The 19,827-nt window shown below is 40.8% G+C and overlaps 2 protein-coding genes across 6 annotated transcripts in view; one reads left to right on the forward strand and one right to left on the reverse strand.

Moving 5' to 3' along the window:
• Positions 1–10,915, forward strand: part of LOC134354988 (phospholipid phosphatase-related protein type 5-like) — a 214,998-nt gene extending 204,083 nt beyond the window's left edge. Inside the window, exon 6 of the mRNA XM_063064587.1 lies at positions 10,781–10,915. Coding sequence (XP_062920657.1) covers positions 10,781–10,807 — 27 coding nt within the window. The 3' untranslated portion in view covers positions 10,808–10,915. The remainder of the gene's footprint in view (positions 1–10,780) is intronic.
• Positions 10,916–12,103: 1,188 nt separating this feature from the next.
• LOC134354987 (uncharacterized) overlaps positions 12,104–19,827 on the reverse strand; it is a 63,859-nt gene continuing 56,135 nt past the window's right edge. For all 5 annotated transcript variants that reach the window (XM_063064586.1, XM_063064582.1, XM_063064585.1 and 2 more), the window contains 3 exons: positions 17,483–17,587; positions 14,807–14,976; positions 12,104–12,234 (listed from right to left, as the gene is read on the reverse strand). In XM_063064586.1, coding sequence (XP_062920656.1) covers positions 12,138–12,234; positions 14,807–14,976; positions 17,483–17,587 — 372 coding nt within the window. In that variant the 3' untranslated portion in view covers positions 12,104–12,137. The remainder of the gene's footprint in view (positions 12,235–14,806; positions 14,977–17,482; positions 17,588–19,827) is intronic.

Raw genomic sequence — 19,827 nt, forward strand, 5'->3', positions numbered from 1 at the left:
CAAAGTGGATAACTTCACATTTATCCACATTAAATTGCATCTGCCATGAGTTTGCCCACTCACCCAACCTATCCAAGTCACCCTGCATCCTCTTAGCATCCTCCTCACTGCTAACACTGCCACCCAGCTTCGTGTCATCCGCAAACTTGGAGATGCTGCATTTAATTCCCTCATCCAAGTCATTAATATATATTGTAAACAACTGGGGTCCCAGCACTGAGCCTTGCGGTACCCCACTAGTCACTGCCTGCCATTTTGAAAAGGTCCCGTTTATTCCCACTCTTTGCTTCCTCTCTGCTAACCAATTCTCCACCCACACCAATACCTTACCCCCAATACCGTGTGCTTTAAGTTTGCACACTAATCTCCTGTGTGGGACCTTGTCAAAAGCCTTTTGAAAATCCAAATATACCACATCCACTGGTTCTCCCCTATCCACTCTACTAGTTACATCCTCAAAAAATTCTATGAGATTCGTCAGACATGATTTTCCTTTCACAAATCCATGCTGACTTTGTCCGATCATTTCACCGCTTTCCAAATGTGCTGTTATCACATCCTTGATAACTGACTCCAGCAGTTTCCCCACCACCGACGTTAGGCTAACCGGTCTATAATTCCCTGGTTTCTCTCTCCCTCCTTTTTTAAAAAGTGGGGTTACATTAGCCACCCTCCAATCCTCAGGAACTAGTCCAGAACAAGTTTTCTGTAACTTGTCAATGAGGATTGTGGGAATGATGGTGTTAAATGCTGAGTTATGGTCGATGATCAACATCCTAACACAGGTGTTTGTATTGTCCAGGTGGTCTAAAGCCATGTGAAGAGCCATCAAGATTGCATCTGATGTTGACCTATTGTGGCAATAGGCAAATTGCAATGGGTCCAGGTCCTTGCTGAGGCAGGAATTTAGTCTAGTCATGACCAACCTCTCAAAGCACTTCATCACCGTAGATGTGAGTGCTACCAGGCGTTAATCATTAAGGCAGCTCACATTCTTCTTAGGCATTCACAAGTGTGAAGTATCATGTCCAGTTCTGGGTATGATGCTTTAGAAAATCTTGAAGATTTAGAGATGGTACTTTAGAGATTCACTGCTGTGGTGCTGGAATTGAAGTATTTTAAGTTATGTGAATGGATTAGAGAAACAGGGATTGCTAGGACAGTGGAGGTTGAAAGGGGATTTGACAGAGGTGACTGCTGGGCAGTGAAGTAGCTGTAATAGGTGGATAAGTCAAGAACTTCGAGGCATAAAATGAAGCTGCCTGGCAATGGAACCAAAAGTGACTTGAAGATCAGTTCTTTTACACAGTGAGTGGTTAATGTCTGCAATACACTAGCAGGAGTATTATATTATAGCATTTAAAAGAGAACTGGATTAGTAAAAGAAAGAGAAATTTAAGGTACAGCAAAAAACAAAAACAAACTTGGGACTAGCTGGGTTGCTCTTGTATAGAGCTAGTAAGAATTTAAAAGGTGGAATGGATGTTTGTCCTGTAATCAATCTGTAGTTCTCTGACTTCATCTAGTCATTAGGTGCCGGTCAAAATTCAAAGTTATTTGGGTTTTCTCTAATGCACAATCAAAAGATCCTAGAAGTACAAAAATACTTAGATCCACAAAAATACTTATGCTTTCTATTTGACTTACTAATATGATCTGAATTTTTGGTACAGATATTACTTCATAAGAATTTGCTCAGATTATGCCATCATAGGAATTTTGACCCAACTATACTTTCCCACAAACATAAGAGATTCTGCAGATAACAGGAATTCTGCAGATGCTGGAAATTCAAGCAACATGTGAACCGTGAGTAATACACACAAAATTCTGGAGAAACTCAGCAGGTCAAGTAGCATCTATGGAGGGGAAGAAACGATCAAACGTTTCAGGCTGACACCCTTCATCAGCACACTTTGTCGTGCTGACCTCTATGAAATTAAAACCATATTACTGGTAATGTTAGGGAATGACTAATACCCCTATCTGTACTGGTTATCATGTTAAAAGAAAAACACCATAAATTTAGACAAAGATTACTGCCAAATCAAAATAAATCATAATACATTATGGGGAGCTGTAATTAATTATGATAATCCTTCATAGCTTTGAGTTAATTGAAGAGGATTAAGATAATGTTTCTTTTAAGTTCTTTAAACATCTTTCATAAATATAGGTAAGTACATTGCAATATTGTAGTTATTCTTCAACAGTGCTTTCTGTAGCATCTGCATTTGGATACCAGCTAGGCAAGGGCTCCCAACCTAGGATCCTTGCTTAATGGTATTGATCCACGGCATAAAAAAGGTTGGGAACTCCTTAGCCAGAGCAATATTTCAGCACTTCTGGACCTTCTACATTTTCCAGTCTTATTTTGTATCAAGGGCTTTGTTTGAGTTGAGATGGAATGAACAAGGCTAATTTGTTTTTTTTATTTGTTCAACCTCTTTACTGTAAAACAATTATGCTATTTTGAGGTGCTTTAGGATTTCTTCTACTTTTGTGGCTTACACAAAGGGAAATTCAAAGTTACAGCTGTCAAAAACTTCGATACTGTAATTCTATAAAGAAAATGCTGAATTTGCTGGTTAGCTAAATAGGTATATACAGGTATATTTGTTGAACTGTTTATTGAGAGTTTTAATTTATAATTCTAAATGCTAACTCTTATATGTAAGCTTTTCTAAAGTTCAATTTTAGTAACATTGACTGTCAGTTTTTTTTATTATAGCTTAGCCATTTTAACAATATAATTCTTGGTCAACTCCTACTTTTGCCACTTCATTTTCTCAGTGTCTGGATGTGGAGGACCCCCAATCCTCTTCACAAGACATTCAATGGGTGGCTGAAAAATCAAGGTCTCCTTTCCCTTGACTGATGTGCAGCAGCCTGAGTTAACCCTGAATCTAATCTTCCCAGAGTAGGAGGGTGTGTCATTGAGTAAACACAAGAGATTATGCAAACGCTGGAAATCAGACAAAATGCTGGAGGAGCTCAGCAGGTCAGGCAGCATCTATGGAAAGGAATAAACAGTCGAGGCCCTCCATCAGGACTGAAAACAAAGGGGGGAGGTGCCAGAATAAGAAGGTAGGGGAGGGGAAAGAGTAAAATCTGGCAGGTGTATGGTGGAAGAGGTTGTAAGGGCTGAATAAGAAGGACTCTGGTAGGAGAATGGACCATGGGTGAAAGGGAAAGTGGAGGTCCACCAGAGGAAAAAAAGTGAGAAGCGGGAGGGAGGAAAAGTTACCCGAAGTTAGAGAAATCAATGTTTATGCTATCAGATTTGAGGCTACGCAGATGGAACATGGTGCTGCTCCTCCAACTGGAGAGTGGCCTCATCATGGGAGTAGAGGAAACCATACCCCAACATTTTGGAAAAGGACAGGAAATAGAATTAAAATGTGTGGCCACCAGGAAAGTCCACCTTTCGCGGCAGATAGAGTGAAAGTGATTGACTTCATTTCCTGGGCACCTGGATATGGAGAGCCCTCTGCACCTCTTCCCAAGACATTCATGGGGTGGCTGAAGATCAAGATGCCATTTTCATTACCTGATGCATAACAGCTTGATTTAACCCTAATCCAAATTGTCTTTCCTTTAAATATGCAGTTGTGACTTCAATTTACATGAAATGGATTCTTCAAGGGTTAGGACCTCCTGAAATTACACTCTTGGTGCATGTGATGTTGTTTTCAACAACATAACTGACCTTGTAGCACAACTGGCCACATAAGCCACATTCACCATATACAATAAATACCTTTATTTATTAAGAAAGCACAGTGTCACAGCTCCTTGAAAGGCAACTATGTGGGGTTCTGAATTTGCAGGACATTTAATGAGTTACTATTAGTTAGACTTCCCTTACACATGTAGGTTTTTACAATAATTTTGTTGTGCAATATGTTGAACGATAAAAGCAATGAGGAAAACTGGGGCCTGAGGGAGTAGTGCGAAAGAACAGGGCCATCAGCTGGATATCTGTTGAAGGAGTGTGGAATTTAAGCACAAAGAAGAGCAAATTATAGTGGAAAAATTCAGATTTAAATCAGATTTCCGGAGAGAAATTGTGTGTGGGTTTGGGGAGGAGGTGGAATAGGGATCTAATTAAGAAAGAGAAAAGCATAAAGGAAACAGGAATACAATTTAAAGTCTGGTATTTTGGAATCTCTAACAACAAATAACATCTAAAGGAATAGAAACTGGCATTTGTAATAGTTCATTCTCATTGCCAATTAACTTACTCTCATCACATTAATGGAATATTTGTACTTGAAGTAACAAGACAACTTTCTATGGTATCACTAATTGGTATTTGTCAGTCAATACCTTAGCTTCAGGCCATTTAGCTTCTACCAATTGCAAGCCTAGCAGCAAATTGCCACTTTTGCAAATCCAATTATGGAGTAGCATGACCCAGATTACATCAAGATATTGAGTTTAACTGTATGGATGTCCAATATTTGATTTTTGCTGTGCCATTCACATACAAGTAACAGGGAATACTGATACTTTTACTGCTATAATGACAAATTTTTAGTTCTACCTAATAATCATCAAACTTGCACAGACTATATATTGTATACAGTCATTTGCAGACTGCTAGCAACTTGAGTTATATAAAATGTTAAGAATACCTGTTCACACATTTCCACAGAGGCTTAAAAGTGATAGGAAAATAACCTTTAGAGTCCTTTATGTGGTGAAACCAGTGAAATGTTTCTGTTACTATTAGGAATTAGCAATTGTTACTCCTCACTTGGAGTACTGTGAGTGGGTTTGGGCCCCTTATCTTAGAAAGGATGAGCTGAAACTGGAGAGTGTTCAAATGAATCCAGGATTGAACGGCTTGTCAAATGAACAGCATTTGATGACTCTGGGCCTGTATTCACTAGAATTCAGGAGAAGGTGGGGGTGACCTAATTAAAACCTGTTGAATGGTGAAAGGCCTCGATAGAGTGGATGTGAAGAGGGTGCTTTCTATGGTGGGAGAGTCCAATATCAAAATAAAGAGGCGTCCTTTTATAACGGAGATGAGGAGGAATTTCTTTAACCAGAGAGTGGTGAAATTGTGGAATTCTTTACCACAGGCAGCCGTGAAGGCCAAGTCTTTACATGTATTTAAGGTAGAGGTTGATAGATTCTTGATTGGTCAGGGCATGAAGGGACACAGGAAAAGGCAGGAGATTGGGGCTGAGAGGAAAATTGGATCAGCCATGATGAAATGGTGGAGCAAACTCAATGGGACAAATGGCCTCATTCTTATGGTCTGATAGATTAGAGATTGGTCCCTGGAGAGTACCAAAATAAGTTCTGCAGTGACATTGTTGGTGCCTTACCTTGTTTCTCAGTCAAATTTATTGTATTATCTATATTCTTAAGTTGCAGTGACCAGGAATGGAATCTTATAATATTCTTTACATTAAAGTCAGGGTAAGAGCAAGTTGAAGATTAGACACCCATTATACAGCAAAGAATAATGGGAATACACAGGAGACCAGGATGAAGAAGTGCATAGATTATGTTGATGGTTTGAGGGTTTGTGATCGGTTTGGGAAGAGTCAAAGAGAGTAGGTTACTGAGGTAAGGAGTTGTTAGGTCATTTTAACACTAGAATAAGCCAATGAAAGTGACTGAGAGGTGCAGAAAAGATTTGTTAAGAAATGTGTAGCTAATCTTTGTATGACCTCTGGTGATAGAGCATAGAAATATAAGACTGGAAGCATAAACCAGGAAAGCATTGTAATACTTGAATGCCAAGGGCATGAAGGCTTCAGTATTAGGTAAGATGAGGCAATGTGTCTAAAGAGGCTTGAGCAGAGTAAGGAAGTTGTGACATTCTCTTCAGAATCATCTCTACTTCCAGCCATCAATATGGCATTGCCTATAATCAGTAAAAGCACAATGATATTGAATGTTCACTATCTAGTGTGTTATTGGAAGTAATGGGCCATCTTCAGTGCTATAAACACAGGAGATTCTGCAGATGCTGGAAACCTTGTGCCTCGGGAGGCAGACAAGTGGGTCACGGTTAGGAGGGGGAAGGGGAAAAGGAAGGTGATGGGGAGTACCCCGGCGGCTGTGCCCCTTAACAACAGGTACTCCTGTTTGAGTACTGTTGGGGGGGACAGCTTACCCGGGGGAAGCGACAGTGGCCCTGCCTCCGGCACAGAGTCTGGCCCTGTAGCTCAGAAGGGTAGGGCAAGGAAGAGGAGGGCAGTTGTGATAGGGGACTCGATAGTAAGGGGGTCAGATAGGCGATTCTGTGGACGCAGTCCAGAGACTCGGATGGTAGTTTGCCTCCCTGGTGCCAGGGTCCGGGATATTTCTGATCGTGTCCAAGATATCCTGAAGTGGGAGGGTGAAGAGCCAGAGGTCCTGGTACATATAGGTACCAATGACATAGGTAGGAAAAGGGATGAGGTCCTGAAAGAACAATATAGGGAGCCAGGAAGGGAGTTGAGAAAAAGGACCGCAAAGGTAGTAATCTCGGGATTACTGCCTGTGCCACGCGACAGTGAGAGTAGGAATGCGATGAGGTGGAGGATAAATGCGTGGCTGAGGGATTGGAGCAGGGGGCAGGGATTCAAGTTTTTGGATCATTGGGACCTCTTTTGGCGCAGGTGTGACCTGTACAAAAAGGACAGGTTACACTTGAATCCTAGGGGGACCAATATCCTGGCAGGGAGATTAGCGGGGGCTACTGAGGTGACTTTAAACTAGAATGGTTGGGGGGTGGGAATCAAATTAAAGCGGCTAGGTGTGAGGAGGTTAGTTCACAACAGAGGGATGGGAACCAGTGCAGAGAGACAGAGGGGTGTAAAGTGAGCGTAGAAGCAAAAAGTACAAAGGGGAAAAGTAAAAGTGGCAGGCCGACAAATCCAGGGCAAGCATTAAAAAGGGCTAAGAGAGTTGTAAAAGAGCGCCTGAAGGCTTTATGTGTCAATGCAAGGAGCATTCGTAATAAGGTGGATGAATTGAAAGTGCAGATTGTTATTAATGATTATGATATAGTTGGGATCACAGAGACATGGCTCCAGGGTGACCAGGGATGGGAGCTCAACGTTCAGGGATATTCAATATTCAGGAGGGATAGACACGAAGGAAGGGGAGGTGGGGTGGCGTTGCTGGTTAAAAAAGAGATTAACGCAATAGAAAGGAAGGACATAAGCCGGGAAGATGTGGAATCGATATGGGTAGAGCTGCGTAACACTAAGGGGCAGAAGACGCTGGTGGGAGTTGTGTACAGGCCACCTAACAGTAGTAGTGAGGTCGGAGATGGTATTAAACAGGAAATTAGAAATGTGTGCAATAAAGGAACAGCAGTTATAATGGGTGACTTCAATCTACATGTAGACTGGGTGAACCAAATTGGTAAAGGTGCTGAGGAAGAGGATTTCTTGGAATGTATGCGGGATGGTTTTTTGAACCAACATGTCGAGGAACCGACTATAGAGCAGGCTATTCTGGACTGGGTTTTGAGCAATGAGGAAGGGTTAATTAGCGATCTTGTCGTGAGAGGCCCCTTGGGTAAGAGTGACCATAATATGGTGGAATTCTTCATTAACATGGAGAGTGACGTAGTTAATTCAGAAACAAAGGTTCTGAACTTAAAGAGGGGTAACTTTGAAGGTATGAGACATGAATTAGCTAAGATAGACTGGCAAATGACACTTCAAGGATTGACGGTGGATATGCAATGGCAGGCATTTAAAGGTTGCATGGATGAACTACAACAATTGTTCATCCCAGTTTGGCAAAAGAATAAATCAAGGAAGGTAGTGCACCCGTGGCTGACAAGAGAAATTAGGGATAGTATCAATTCCAAAGAAGTAGCATACAAATTAGCAAGAGAAAGTGGCTCACCTGAGGACTGGGAGAAATTCAGAGTTCAGCAGAGGAGGACAAAGGGCTTAATTAGGAAGGGGAAAAAAGATTATGAGAGAAAACTGGCAGAGAACATAAAAACGGACTGTAAAAGCTTTTATAGATATGTAAAAAGGAAAAGACTGGTAAAGACAAATGTAGGTCCCCTGCAAACAGAAACAGGTGAATTGATTATGGGGAGCAAGGACATGGCAGACCAATTGAATAATTACTTTGGTTCTGTCTTCACTAAGGAGGACATAAATAATCTTCCAGAAATAGTAAGGGACAGAGGGTCCAGTGAGATGGAGGAACTGAGCGAAATACATGTTAGTAGGGAAGTGGTGTTAGGTAAATTGAAGGGATTGAAGGCAGATAAATCCCCAGGGCCAGATGGTCTGCATCCCAGAGTGCTTAAGGAAGTGGCCCAAGAAATAGTGGATGCATTAGTGATAATTTTTCAAAACTCGTTAGATTCTGGACTAGTTCCTGAGGATTGGAGGGTGGCTAATGTAACCCCACTTTTTAAAAAAGGAGGGAGAGAGAAACCGGGGAATTATAGGCCGGTTAGCCTAACGTCGGTGGTGGGGAAACTGCTGGAGTCAGTTATCAAGGATGTGATAACAGCACATTTGGAAAGCGGTGAAATGATCGGACAAAGTCAGCATGGATTTGTGAAAGGAAAATCATGTCTGACGAATCTCATAGAATTTTTTGAGGATGTAACTAGTAGAGTGGATAGGGGAGAACCAGTGGATGTGGTATATTTGGATTTTCAAAAGGCTTTTGACAAGGTCCCACATAGGAGATTAGTGTGCAAACTTAAAGCACACGGTATTGGGGGTAAGGTATTGGTGTGGGTGGAGAATTGGTTAGCAGACAGGAAGCAAAGAGTGGGAATAAACGGGACCTTTTCAGAATGGCAGGCGGTGACTAGTGGGGTACCGCAAGGCTCAGTGCTGGGACCCCAGTTGTTTACAATATATATTAATGACTTGGATGAGGGAATTAAATGCAGCATCTCCAAGTTTGCGGATGACACGAAGCTGGGCGGCAGTGTTAGCAGTGAGGAGGATGCTAAGAGGATGCAGGGTGACTTGGATAGGTTGGGTGAGTGGGCAAACTCATGGCAGATGCAATTTAATGTGGATAAATGTGAAGTTATCCACTTTGGTGGCAAAAATAGGAAAACAGATTATTATCTGAATGGTGGCCGATTAGGAAAAGGGGAGGTGCAACGAGACCTGGGTGTCATTATACACCAGTCATTGAAAGTGAGCATGCAGGTACAGCAGGCAGTGAAAAAGGTGAACGGTATGCTGGCATTTATAGCGAGAGGATTCGAGTACAGGAGCAGGGAGGTACTACTGCAGTTGTACAAGGCCTTGGTGAGACCACACCTGGAGTATTGTGTGCAGTTTTGGTCCCCTAATCTGAGGAAAGACATCTTTGCCATAGAGGGAGTACAAAGAAGGTTCACCAGATTGATTCCTGGGATGGCAGGTCTTTCATATGAAGAAAGACTGGATGAACTGGGCTTGTACTCGTTGGAATTTAGAAGATTGAGGGGGGATCTGATTGAAACGTATAAGATCCTAAAGGGATTGGACAGGCTAGATGCAGGAAGATTGTTCCCGATGTTGGGGAAGTCTAGAACGAGGGGTCACAGTTTGAGGATAGAGGGGAAGCCTTTTAGGACCGAGGTTAGGAAAAACTTCTTCACACAGAGAGTGGTGAATCTGTGGAATTCTCTGCCACAGCAAACTGTTGAGGCCAGTTCATTAGCTATGTTTAAAAGGAAGTTAGATATGGCCCTTGTGGCTACAGGGGTCAGGGGGTATGGAGGGAAGGCTGGGTTCTGAGTTGGATGATCAGCCATGATCATAATAAATGGCGGTGCAGGCTCGAAGGGCCGAATGGCCTACTCCTGCACCTATTTTCTATGTTTCTATGTTTCTATGTAACACGCATACAATACTGGACTAACTCAGCAGGTCAGGGAGCATCTATTGTTAATGTATCTGTCTGAGACCTTTAATCAGGACAGGAAAGGAAGGGGGTAGAAGTCAGAAGGTGGTGGGGGAAGGAGAAGGAGTGCAAGCTGGCAGGTGATAGGTAAGACCAAGTGCGGGGTAGGGTGGGTGAGTGAGTGGAGGAGGAGGATGAAGTAAGAAGCTGGGAGGTGATGGATGAGAGAGGTAAACGGCTGAAAAAGAAGAAATAGAATAAAGGAGGATATTGGACCATGGAAAAAGGAAAGGAGGTGATGAAATCACAAACAAGAGAAAAAGAGGAGGAGGTGATGGGCAGGTGAGAAGAGGAGTGAAAGGGTAACCAGAATGGGGAATGGAAATAAGTGAAAGATGGAGGGGGAAGAAATTACTGTAAGTTAGAAAATTGACTACCCAGATGGAATTTGAGGTGCTGCTCCTCCAACATGAGTTTGGCCTCATTATAGCAGTATGGGAATGGGAAGTCGACTTGAAATTGAAAGATCCTGCCTTTTGCAGCAGAGAGAGTGAAGGTACTCAGCAAAGTAGTCCTCCAGTCTGCATCGGGTCTCACTAATATCGAGGGGCACTGAATGCAAAAGATGACCCCTTCGCTGTTAGCCAGTTTGTTATTTGCAGGCAAATCCAAGAGTATTACTCAAAGAATCAATACAATCATTATCTTTATTGGCAGCTTACTAGCAGAACATGGGTAGTTTATTCCTGACTTCTGTGCCTGAGCATTGCAATGTAAGAATCAGGAAAGTTAACCTATTTGTTTTTCCATTCTGCCCCTTGGCTTTTCATGCAGGGAAAAGTGTATATAAAAATGCCTGCAAAGTAGACTCAGTACTTGTAAATAACAATCAAACATATCTCTGCCTGTACAGCAATAACAGTTTATTTCATTTCATTCTTTCCAGAATCATGTATTTGCAGAAGTCACATGATCATCAACAGGAGGTTTGTCCTATTCTTTGGGCATCTTTATTATTTATTGTTCAACGATCACATTTGGAATGAAATCCAAGACGCAGTCTCACTTAATAAGACACATACACAGAACTGTTATTCCTTCACAAAAATTCCAGTGATATTGGTGGTATATGGAACATTTGTAACAATTCAAGCACATTGCACCATGTTGAGGGGGCAGAAGGTACATATTCGACATTTTCTGTATTTGTTTTTCCCTTACACAGACTAATGTCTGACTACTTTGGTTATTGCTACGTCATGCAAAACATAACCTGTTTTAAACTAAGGTGCAATTAATGCTTTTTTTAAAAAAAAAATTGCAGGAATCTTTTTGAAAGAAATGCCTATTTTGTATTCATTGTGCTGTAAGAAATAATGAATATTTGTCAAGCAATACCGCATGATAAGCATTGTGATTTAGAAAATTCTCATTCTTTTGTCGTTGCGTCCGGCAGTAAATCTTCTTGCTGTTTTAACAGTAAATGTACAAAAGTGACTCAACGCTGGATGATATAATAAGGCTTTAATTCTGCAACTGCATTTGGGTTTACAGGATTCAGTATGCAAGATACTGCCTTCTTTGACTTTCCATTTTGATAGAAAATGTCTGTCTTTCCCTGCCTCAAATATTTAAACTTAAATAAGACTGCAATTATAAATCAGATTTTATAGTAAGTAAAATTTTATAAACAATGTAATATAAAATATGTAAATTAAAAATTATGTTATCTGTAACAATTACAAAAGTAATTTTTGTGGTTTAAATAAAATTTTGATTTTAAGAAGTTTTGTTGAACTATATCCAACTCCATTGCCAGATCAAATACATTCCTTGCACAGTTGTAGGCATTCAATGCATAAATCATTCAAAATTAAAGCTCGAGCTAAGTCAATAGGTATGAAACTGTGTGATGTACTATTGATTCTAGTTTTGACCCTGGCATTCATTGAGCTCTTTTAATGGAACTTAATATTTGCAAGATGGTGATCATTTAAAGGTTAAACTGGGGGATAGAAGCCAGTGAGGACACTAGCATGACAATCAAAGCAGCCCACACATTAAATGAGACTTCCTTCCAATAAAATAGCAAGTAAGCCAGGAGGTACTGTATAGAATAATAATGTACAAAGTAAAAGTAGTTTGTAAAACTGTAATTCCCTATTATATTCCTTGGAAATGCTAGCATTGTAAAGGGTCTCTTGGTTTTAATATCGCTGGTACATGATGGCTAGCATAAGAAATCACTTTAAATACATTTTTGAAGCTATGCAACATTTCCTTAAAATTCAGCTGTTAGCAGCTTAATGCATTTTCTTTGTTTTCTGTAAAAACAGAAATAAGTCTTCATTGAGATCTTTACTCTTCATTCCTTTTGTTCTGTGACCTTCCTTAAAACAGCTGCAAATGTAGTAGAAATTTAATAATAAAAGAAATCAGATATGTTGATAAGTTAGTTATTCAGACAATAGGTGCAGGAGTAGGCCATTTGGCCCTTCGAGCCAGCACAGCCATTCACTGTGATCACGGCTGATCATCCACAATCAGTACCCCGTTTCTGCCTTCTCCCCGTATCCCGTCACTCCGCTATCATTAAGAGCTCTATCTAACTCATTCTTGAAAGCATCCAGAGAATTGGCCTCCACTGCCTTCTGAGGCAGAGCATTCCACAGATCCACAGCTCTCTGGGTGAAAGTTTTTCTTCAACTCTGTTCCAAATGGTCTACCCCTTATTCTTAAATGGTGGCCTCTGGTTCTGGACTCCTCCAACATTGGGTACATGTTTCCTGCCTCTAACATGTCCAATCCCTTAATAATCTTTTATGTTTCAATCAGATCCCCTCTCATCTTTCTAATTTCCAGTGTATACAAACCCAGTCGCTCCAATCTTTCAACATATGACAGTCCCGCCATCCCGGGAATTAACCTCGTGAACCTACGCTGCACTCCCTCAATAGCAAGAATGTCCTCCCTCAAACTTGGAGACCAAAACTGCACGCAATACTCCAGGTGTGGTCTCACCAGGGCCCTGTACAGGTGCAGAAGGACCTCTTTGCTCCTACACTCAACTCCCCTTGTTATGAAGGTCAACATGCCATTAGCTTTCTTCACTGCCTGCTATACCTGTATGCTTACTTTCAGTGACTGATGAACAAGGACACCTAGATCTCGTTGTGCTTCCCCTTTTCCTAACTTGACACCATTCAGATAGTAATCTGCCTTCCTGTTCTTGCCACCAAAGTGGATAACCTCACACTTATCCACATTAAACTGCATCTGCCCACTCACCCAACCTGTCCAAGTCACCCTGCATTCTCATAACATCCTCCTCACATTTCACACTGCCACCCAGCTTTGTGTCATCTGCAAATTTGCTAATGTTACTTTTAATCCCTTCATCTAAATCATTAATGTATATTGTGAACAGCTGCGGTCCCAGCACCGAGCCTTGCGGTACCCCACTAGTCACCGCCTGCCATTCTGAAAGGGACCCATTAATCCCTACTCTTCGTTTCCTGTCTGCCAACCAATTTTCTATCCATGTCAGTACCCTACCCCCAATACCACATGCTCTAATTTTGCCCACTAATCTCCTATGTGAGACCTTATCAAAGGCTTTCTGTAAGTCCAGGTACACTACATCCACTGGCTCTCCCATGTCCATTTTCATAGTTACATCCTCAAAAAATTCCAGAAGATTAGTCAAGCATAATTTCCTCTTCATAACTCCATGCTGACTCGGACCGATCCTGTTACTGCTATCCAAACGTACTGCTATTTCACCTTTTATAATTGACTCCAGCATCTTCCCCACCACTGATGTCAGGCTAACTGGTCTATAATTCCCTGTTTTCTCTCTCCCTCCTTTCTTAAAACGTGGGATAACATTAGCTATCCTCCAATCCACAGGAACTGATCCTGAATCTATAGAACATTGGAAAATGATTACCAATGCATCCACGATTTCCAGAGCCACCTCCTTAAGTACCCTGGGATGCAGACCATCAGGCCCTGGGGATTTATCAGCCTTCAGTCCCATCAGTCTATCCAACACCATTTTCTGCCTAATGTGAATCTCCTTCAGTTCCTCCATTACCCTAGGTCCTCTGGCCACTATTACATCTGGGAGATTGTTTGTGTCTTCCCTAGTGAAGACAGATCCAAAGTACCTGTTCAACTCATCTGCCATTTCTTTGTTCCCCCATAATAATTTCACCCTTTTCTGTCTTCAAGGGCCTAACTTTGGTCTTAACTAATTTTTTCCTCTTCACGTAACTAAAGCAGCTTTTACTATCCTCCTTTATATTCTTGGCTAGCTTACCTTTATACCTCATCTTTTCTTCCTGTATTGCCTTTTTAGTTATCTTCTGTTGCTCTTTAAAAGTTTCCCAATCCTCTGACATTCTGCTCAACTTTGCTATGTTATACTTCTCCTTTATTTTTATACTGTCCTCGACTTCCCTTGTCAGCCACGGTTGCCCCTTACTCCCCTTAAAATCTTTCTTTCTCTTTGGAATGATATTCCCAGAATACCTGCCATTGTTGTTCCACCGTCATCCCTGCTAGGGTATCTTTCCAGTCAACTTTGGCCAGCTCCTCCGTCATGGCTCCATAGTCCCCTTTGTTCAACTGTAATACTGACACTTCCAATTTTCCCTTCTCCCTCTCAAATTGTAGATTAAAACTTATCATATTATGGTCACTACCTCCTAATGGCTCCTTTACCTCGAGTTCCCTTATCAAATCCGGTTCATTACACAACACTAGATCCAGAATTGCCTTCTCCCTGGTAGGCTCCAGTACAAGCTGCTCTAAGAATCATCTCAAAGGCACACCACATACTCCCTTTCTTGGGGTCCAGTACCAACCTGATTTTCCCCGTCTATCTGCATGTTGAAATCCCCCATAACAACCGTAGCATTACCTTTTTTCTAATATATGGTCTAATGTTTAAAACATATAATACAAATACCTGCTTATCTGGATTGCATCTCGATTTTGATCCATTCCCTCAGTCATGGTTTGCAATAACTGAGCTACAGTAATATGGCCTTCAGATAGTGTCACTTCTGTCATGTTCTGGACTGACCGTACATCTGGTATATGTGAAGTGCAATGATCCATTTTTAAAGAATTATTTTCCTGCAAGATAAAAAAATGCAATATTTTAAATGAAATATAAAGCTTCAGTGTTACTAAGTCTTACAGTACATTCTGCATTCATACACATAAACATCAATTTGTGAAGCTCTTAGAATCATTAATGAACAGAAAGCCATTCGCTCCATCAAATCTATAGCAGCTCTTTGTACAGCAAAACTGATGAGTCCTGATGAAGGGTCTCAGCCCAAAAATGTCAATTATTTATTCCTCTCCATAGATGCTGTCTGACTTGCTGAGTTCTTCCAGCATTTTGTGCATGTTGTTTTGTGCAGCAATCTAGTTAGTCCCATTTCCTGGTCTTTTCCGATAGTGCTAAAAATTATTTTCCTTCAAGTACCAAAATAATTCCCTTTTGAAAATTTTCCCTGATATTTCCAATGTTATACCATGGATTAATTAAAATCAAGATTTACTTCCTTAGACGTTCAGTGGGAAGATACGTTTTCTTTGTTCTACAAGTCAACATAGGAACAGGCTCTACATTCTTCAGTCCATTATGTCTATACCAAACTAATCACATTTGTCTGCACGTGGTCTTTATTCATGTGCCTATCTAAATGCCTCTTAAACTTTACTACTGCATCTACAGTACCTTGCAAAAGTATTCAGCCCCCAACTCTTTGTTCAAATCAATGAGTATTACAACCAGGAGTTTTGATCAATTTAGCGAGAATTCTTAACTGTGAAACACATGCTCCTTTTTTCATAGTAGAGCCTAAAAACAACAGGGAAAATTGTAAAACAAAAAATTCAAAAAACTGAAATGTTAGCAGTTCAAAAGTATTCTTCCCCCTTTGCTCAGTACTTGGTTGAACCAACTCTCACAGCTATTACAGCCAGTAGTCTTTTTGGATAGGTCTCTATTAGCCTTGCACAATACGATGGAGCAATATTTTCTTATTCCTCCTTGCAAAATTGCTCAAGCTGTACTAGGTTAGTTGAAGAGTGGCGGTCGACAGCAATCTTGGGGGATCTTGCCAAAGATGTTCGATCGGGTTAAGGTCAGGACTCTGACTGGGCCACTCAAGGACATCAGTTTTCTTCGTTTGAAGCCATTTTATGGTTTCTTTGGCAGTGTGTTTTGGTTTGTTGTCCTACTGAAAGACCAACCTCTTCCCCAGTTTAAGTTTTCAGGCAGAAGCTAGCAGGTTTTTAATCCAGGATCTCTGTATTTAGCAGCATCCATCATCCCCTCAATCCTGACCAGATTTCCAGTCCATGTTGCTGAAAAGCATCTCCATAGCATGATGCTACCTCCACCATACTTTCCAGTAGGATTGCTCTTACCTGGCTGATGCACAGTATTAGATTTATGCCACACATACTGCTTAGTGTTGAGGCCAAAGTGTTCTGATCTGACCACAAGACCTTTATCCATACCTTTACAGTATCTTCTAAGTGTGCTTTGCAGAGTCTTTACAGGTAAGGGTATGCATTTTTTTAAGCCAGGGTCTCTTCCTTGCCACTCCTCCATAAATAGCTTTTTTGTGCAAGGCCTTAGAGATTGTGGAACCATGATCTTCATCTCCATTTGCAGACATTGACTTCTGCAACTTACTCCCAGTGACTGTTGTCATCACAGTAGCCTCTCTTACAAGTGACTAAGTTTAAGAGGGGTGGCCCAACCTAGGGCAGCGTGTCAGTGGTTTCATATTTTTTCCACTTTTTCACGATAGATGCACTGAGCTCCGAGGTATATTTAGTTGGTCTTGTACCCTTCTCCAGATTTTTGCTCCTCTGTTATCATTTCCATGACTTGTCTTGACTGTTCTTTTGTCTTCACTTTGGTTTGGTATGTTGAAAAACTACCATATTGTTACCTTACAGAGAGAAGGGGGATTTACACCTATGAATTCATTGAAAGCAGATGATCCTCCAATTTTCTACATCAACAAATTAGTTGAGTTGGCAAGATAATACTCTATGTTGCACCAGATGAAATTTAGTGTAGTAAATACAAAGGGGATGAATACTTTCCCAGCCTCACATTTTTGGTTTTTAATTTTTAGTAAATTATAGATATGTTTTGGAATTTTTCTTTTAATATGACATGATAAAATATTTTGTAGATGATTAGCTCAAAAAACTCCTACTTCAATATATTTTTACATTAGAAAATGAGATAGTAAAATGTGAAAATAATTGTGGGGCTGAATACTTCTTCAAGGCATTGTACTGCTACCATCTCCCCTGGCAAGACGTTCCAGGTACTTATCAGTCTCTGTGCGGAAGCCTGCACAGAGTTCAACTGAAATGGTTCTATGCTTGACAACATATATTCATGCGTACTATTTGTTGTATTATGATAATTTATTTCTAAAAGATTACTTTCTTTGGAACAGGATTAAATTTATCACCTAAAACTAAAACCTAGTGCTGTAAAGTAACAATAATCACAATCATATCAGTAATTAAAAACATGATGGAGAAAATGGTTTTTAAGCCTTTGGTATAAATGAACAAACTGGATTTAAACATTTATTACTTGCAGGTATTTCGCTTGATTTTGTAACTTTGTTGTCCCCTTATTTCGATGCAGTGATTGTTTGGAAGGAAATGGGCGGAATGCTGGAAGAAGCATTGCTGTAGCCTATTAATAGAAGATAAAGACATGCTGCTGTTACAGTACTGTGACATATGATTGTTAAAACCAAGACACTCAACAATTAGAAGAGAGCCAGCTGTCTGAACATATATGGTGGCAGTACAAAAAAATTATCTACAATATTCCTATATTGTCTTGCTTACACTGATTAAAAATATTTCTGTTAAGTAATTTCAAAATGTAAAAATCTATGATATTAAGCGCGCGCGCGCACACACACACACACACACACACTCACTCTAAGATTCTCCAAGTTAAGTTAAGATTGCAATCATGATTTTAATCCAACTATTTTTGCAATTCACCTTTGGTTGCATGCGCACTAGAGCTACAACTGCACTTTGCACTCCACTTAGGAAATTCAAAAATATTTGAGACAGAGCAGAATGCACAGTCATTAAACTGTTGAGCTTAGTGTATGTAACCAATTAATAATATTTGACCCTTTATAACTTGTATCAGTTCACTTATTTGACCTTTGCTCAACTGTGGAAATTCATTTCATCAGATTTCATTACCAATCAGAATTTGAGTAATTTTATTAATGTAGTTATACATTAATAGCTATATAGTAGTTGAAAATAATTATAATATAAATTGATTAATGATATTAAGTATATAATTGTTATAAATGCTGTTCTCTCAGAAAAACATAGAAACATAGAAAATAGGTGCAGGAGTAGGCCATTCGGCCCTTTGAGCCTGCACCGCCATTTATTATGATCATGGCTGATCATCCAACTCAGAACCCCGCCCCAGCCTTCCCTCCATACCCCCTGACCCCTGTAACCACAAGGGCCATATCTAACTCCCTCTTAAACATAGCCAATGAACTGGCCTCAACAGTTTGCTGTGGCAGAGAATTCCACAGATTCACCACTCTCTGTGTGAAGAAGTTTTTCCTAATCTCGGTCCTAAAAGGCTTCCCCTCTATCCTCAAACTGTGACCCCTCATTCTGGACTTCCCCAACATCGGGAACAATCTTCCTGCATCTAGCCTGTCCAATCCCTTTAGGATCTTATACGTTTCAATCAGATCCCCCCTCAATCTTCTAAATTCCAACGAGTACAAGCCCAGTTCATCCAGTCTTTCTTCATATGAAAGTCCTGCCATCCCAGGAATCAATCTGGTGAACCTTCTTTGTACTCCCTCTATGGCAAAGATGTCTTTCCTCAGATTAGGGGACCAAAACTGCACACAATACTCCAGGTGTGGTCTCACCAAGGCCTTGTACAACTGCAGTAGTACCTCCCTGCTCCTGTACTCGAATCCTCTCGCTATAAATGCCAGCATACCATTCGCCTTTTTCACCGCCTGCTGTACCTGCATGCCCACTTTCAATGACTGGTGTATAATGACACCCAGGTCTCGTTGCACCTCCCCTTTTCCTAATCGGCCACCATTCAGATAATAATCTGTTTTCCTATTTTTGCCACCAAAGTGGATAACTTCACATTTATCCACATTAAAATGCATCTGCCATGAGTTTGCCCACTCACCCAACCTATCCAAGTCACCCTGCATCCTCTTAGCATCCTCCTCACTGCTAACACTGCCACCCAGCTTCGTGTAATCCGCAAACTTGGAGATGCTGCATTTAATTCCCTCATCCAAGTCATTAATATATATTGTAAACAACTGGGGTCCCAGCACTGAGCCTTGCGGTACCCCACTAGTCACTGCCTGCCATTCTGAAAAGGTCCCGTTTATTCCCACTCTTTGCTTCCTGTCTGCTAACCAATTCTCCACCCACACCAATACCTTACCCCCAATACCGTGTGCTTTAAGTTTGCACACTAATCTCCTGTGTGGGACCTTGTCAAAAGCCTTTTGAAAATCCAAATATACCACATCCACTGGTTCTCCCCTATCCACTCTACTAGTTACATCCTCAAAAAATTCTATGAGATTCGTCAGACATGATTTTCCTTTCACAAATCCATGCTGACTTTGTTCGATCATTTCACCGCTTTCCAAATGTGCTGTTATCACATCCTTGATAACTGACTCCAGCAGTTTCCCCACCACCGACGTTAGGCTAACCAGTCTATAATTCCCTGGTTTCTCTCTCCCTCCTTTTTTAAAAAGTGGGGTTACATTAGCCACCCTCCAATCCTCAGGAACTAGTCCAGAATCTAACGAGTTTTGAAAAATTATCACTAATGCATCCAAACCTTAGGTACAAAATAATAAGAGTTTATCAAAAGCACATGTGATTCTGCAG

The sequence above is a fragment of the Mobula hypostoma genome, chromosome 12 (assembly GCF_963921235.1).
Source record: "Mobula hypostoma chromosome 12, sMobHyp1.1, whole genome shotgun sequence".
NCBI classification, from domain to species: domain Eukaryota; kingdom Metazoa; phylum Chordata; class Chondrichthyes; order Myliobatiformes; family Myliobatidae; genus Mobula; species Mobula hypostoma.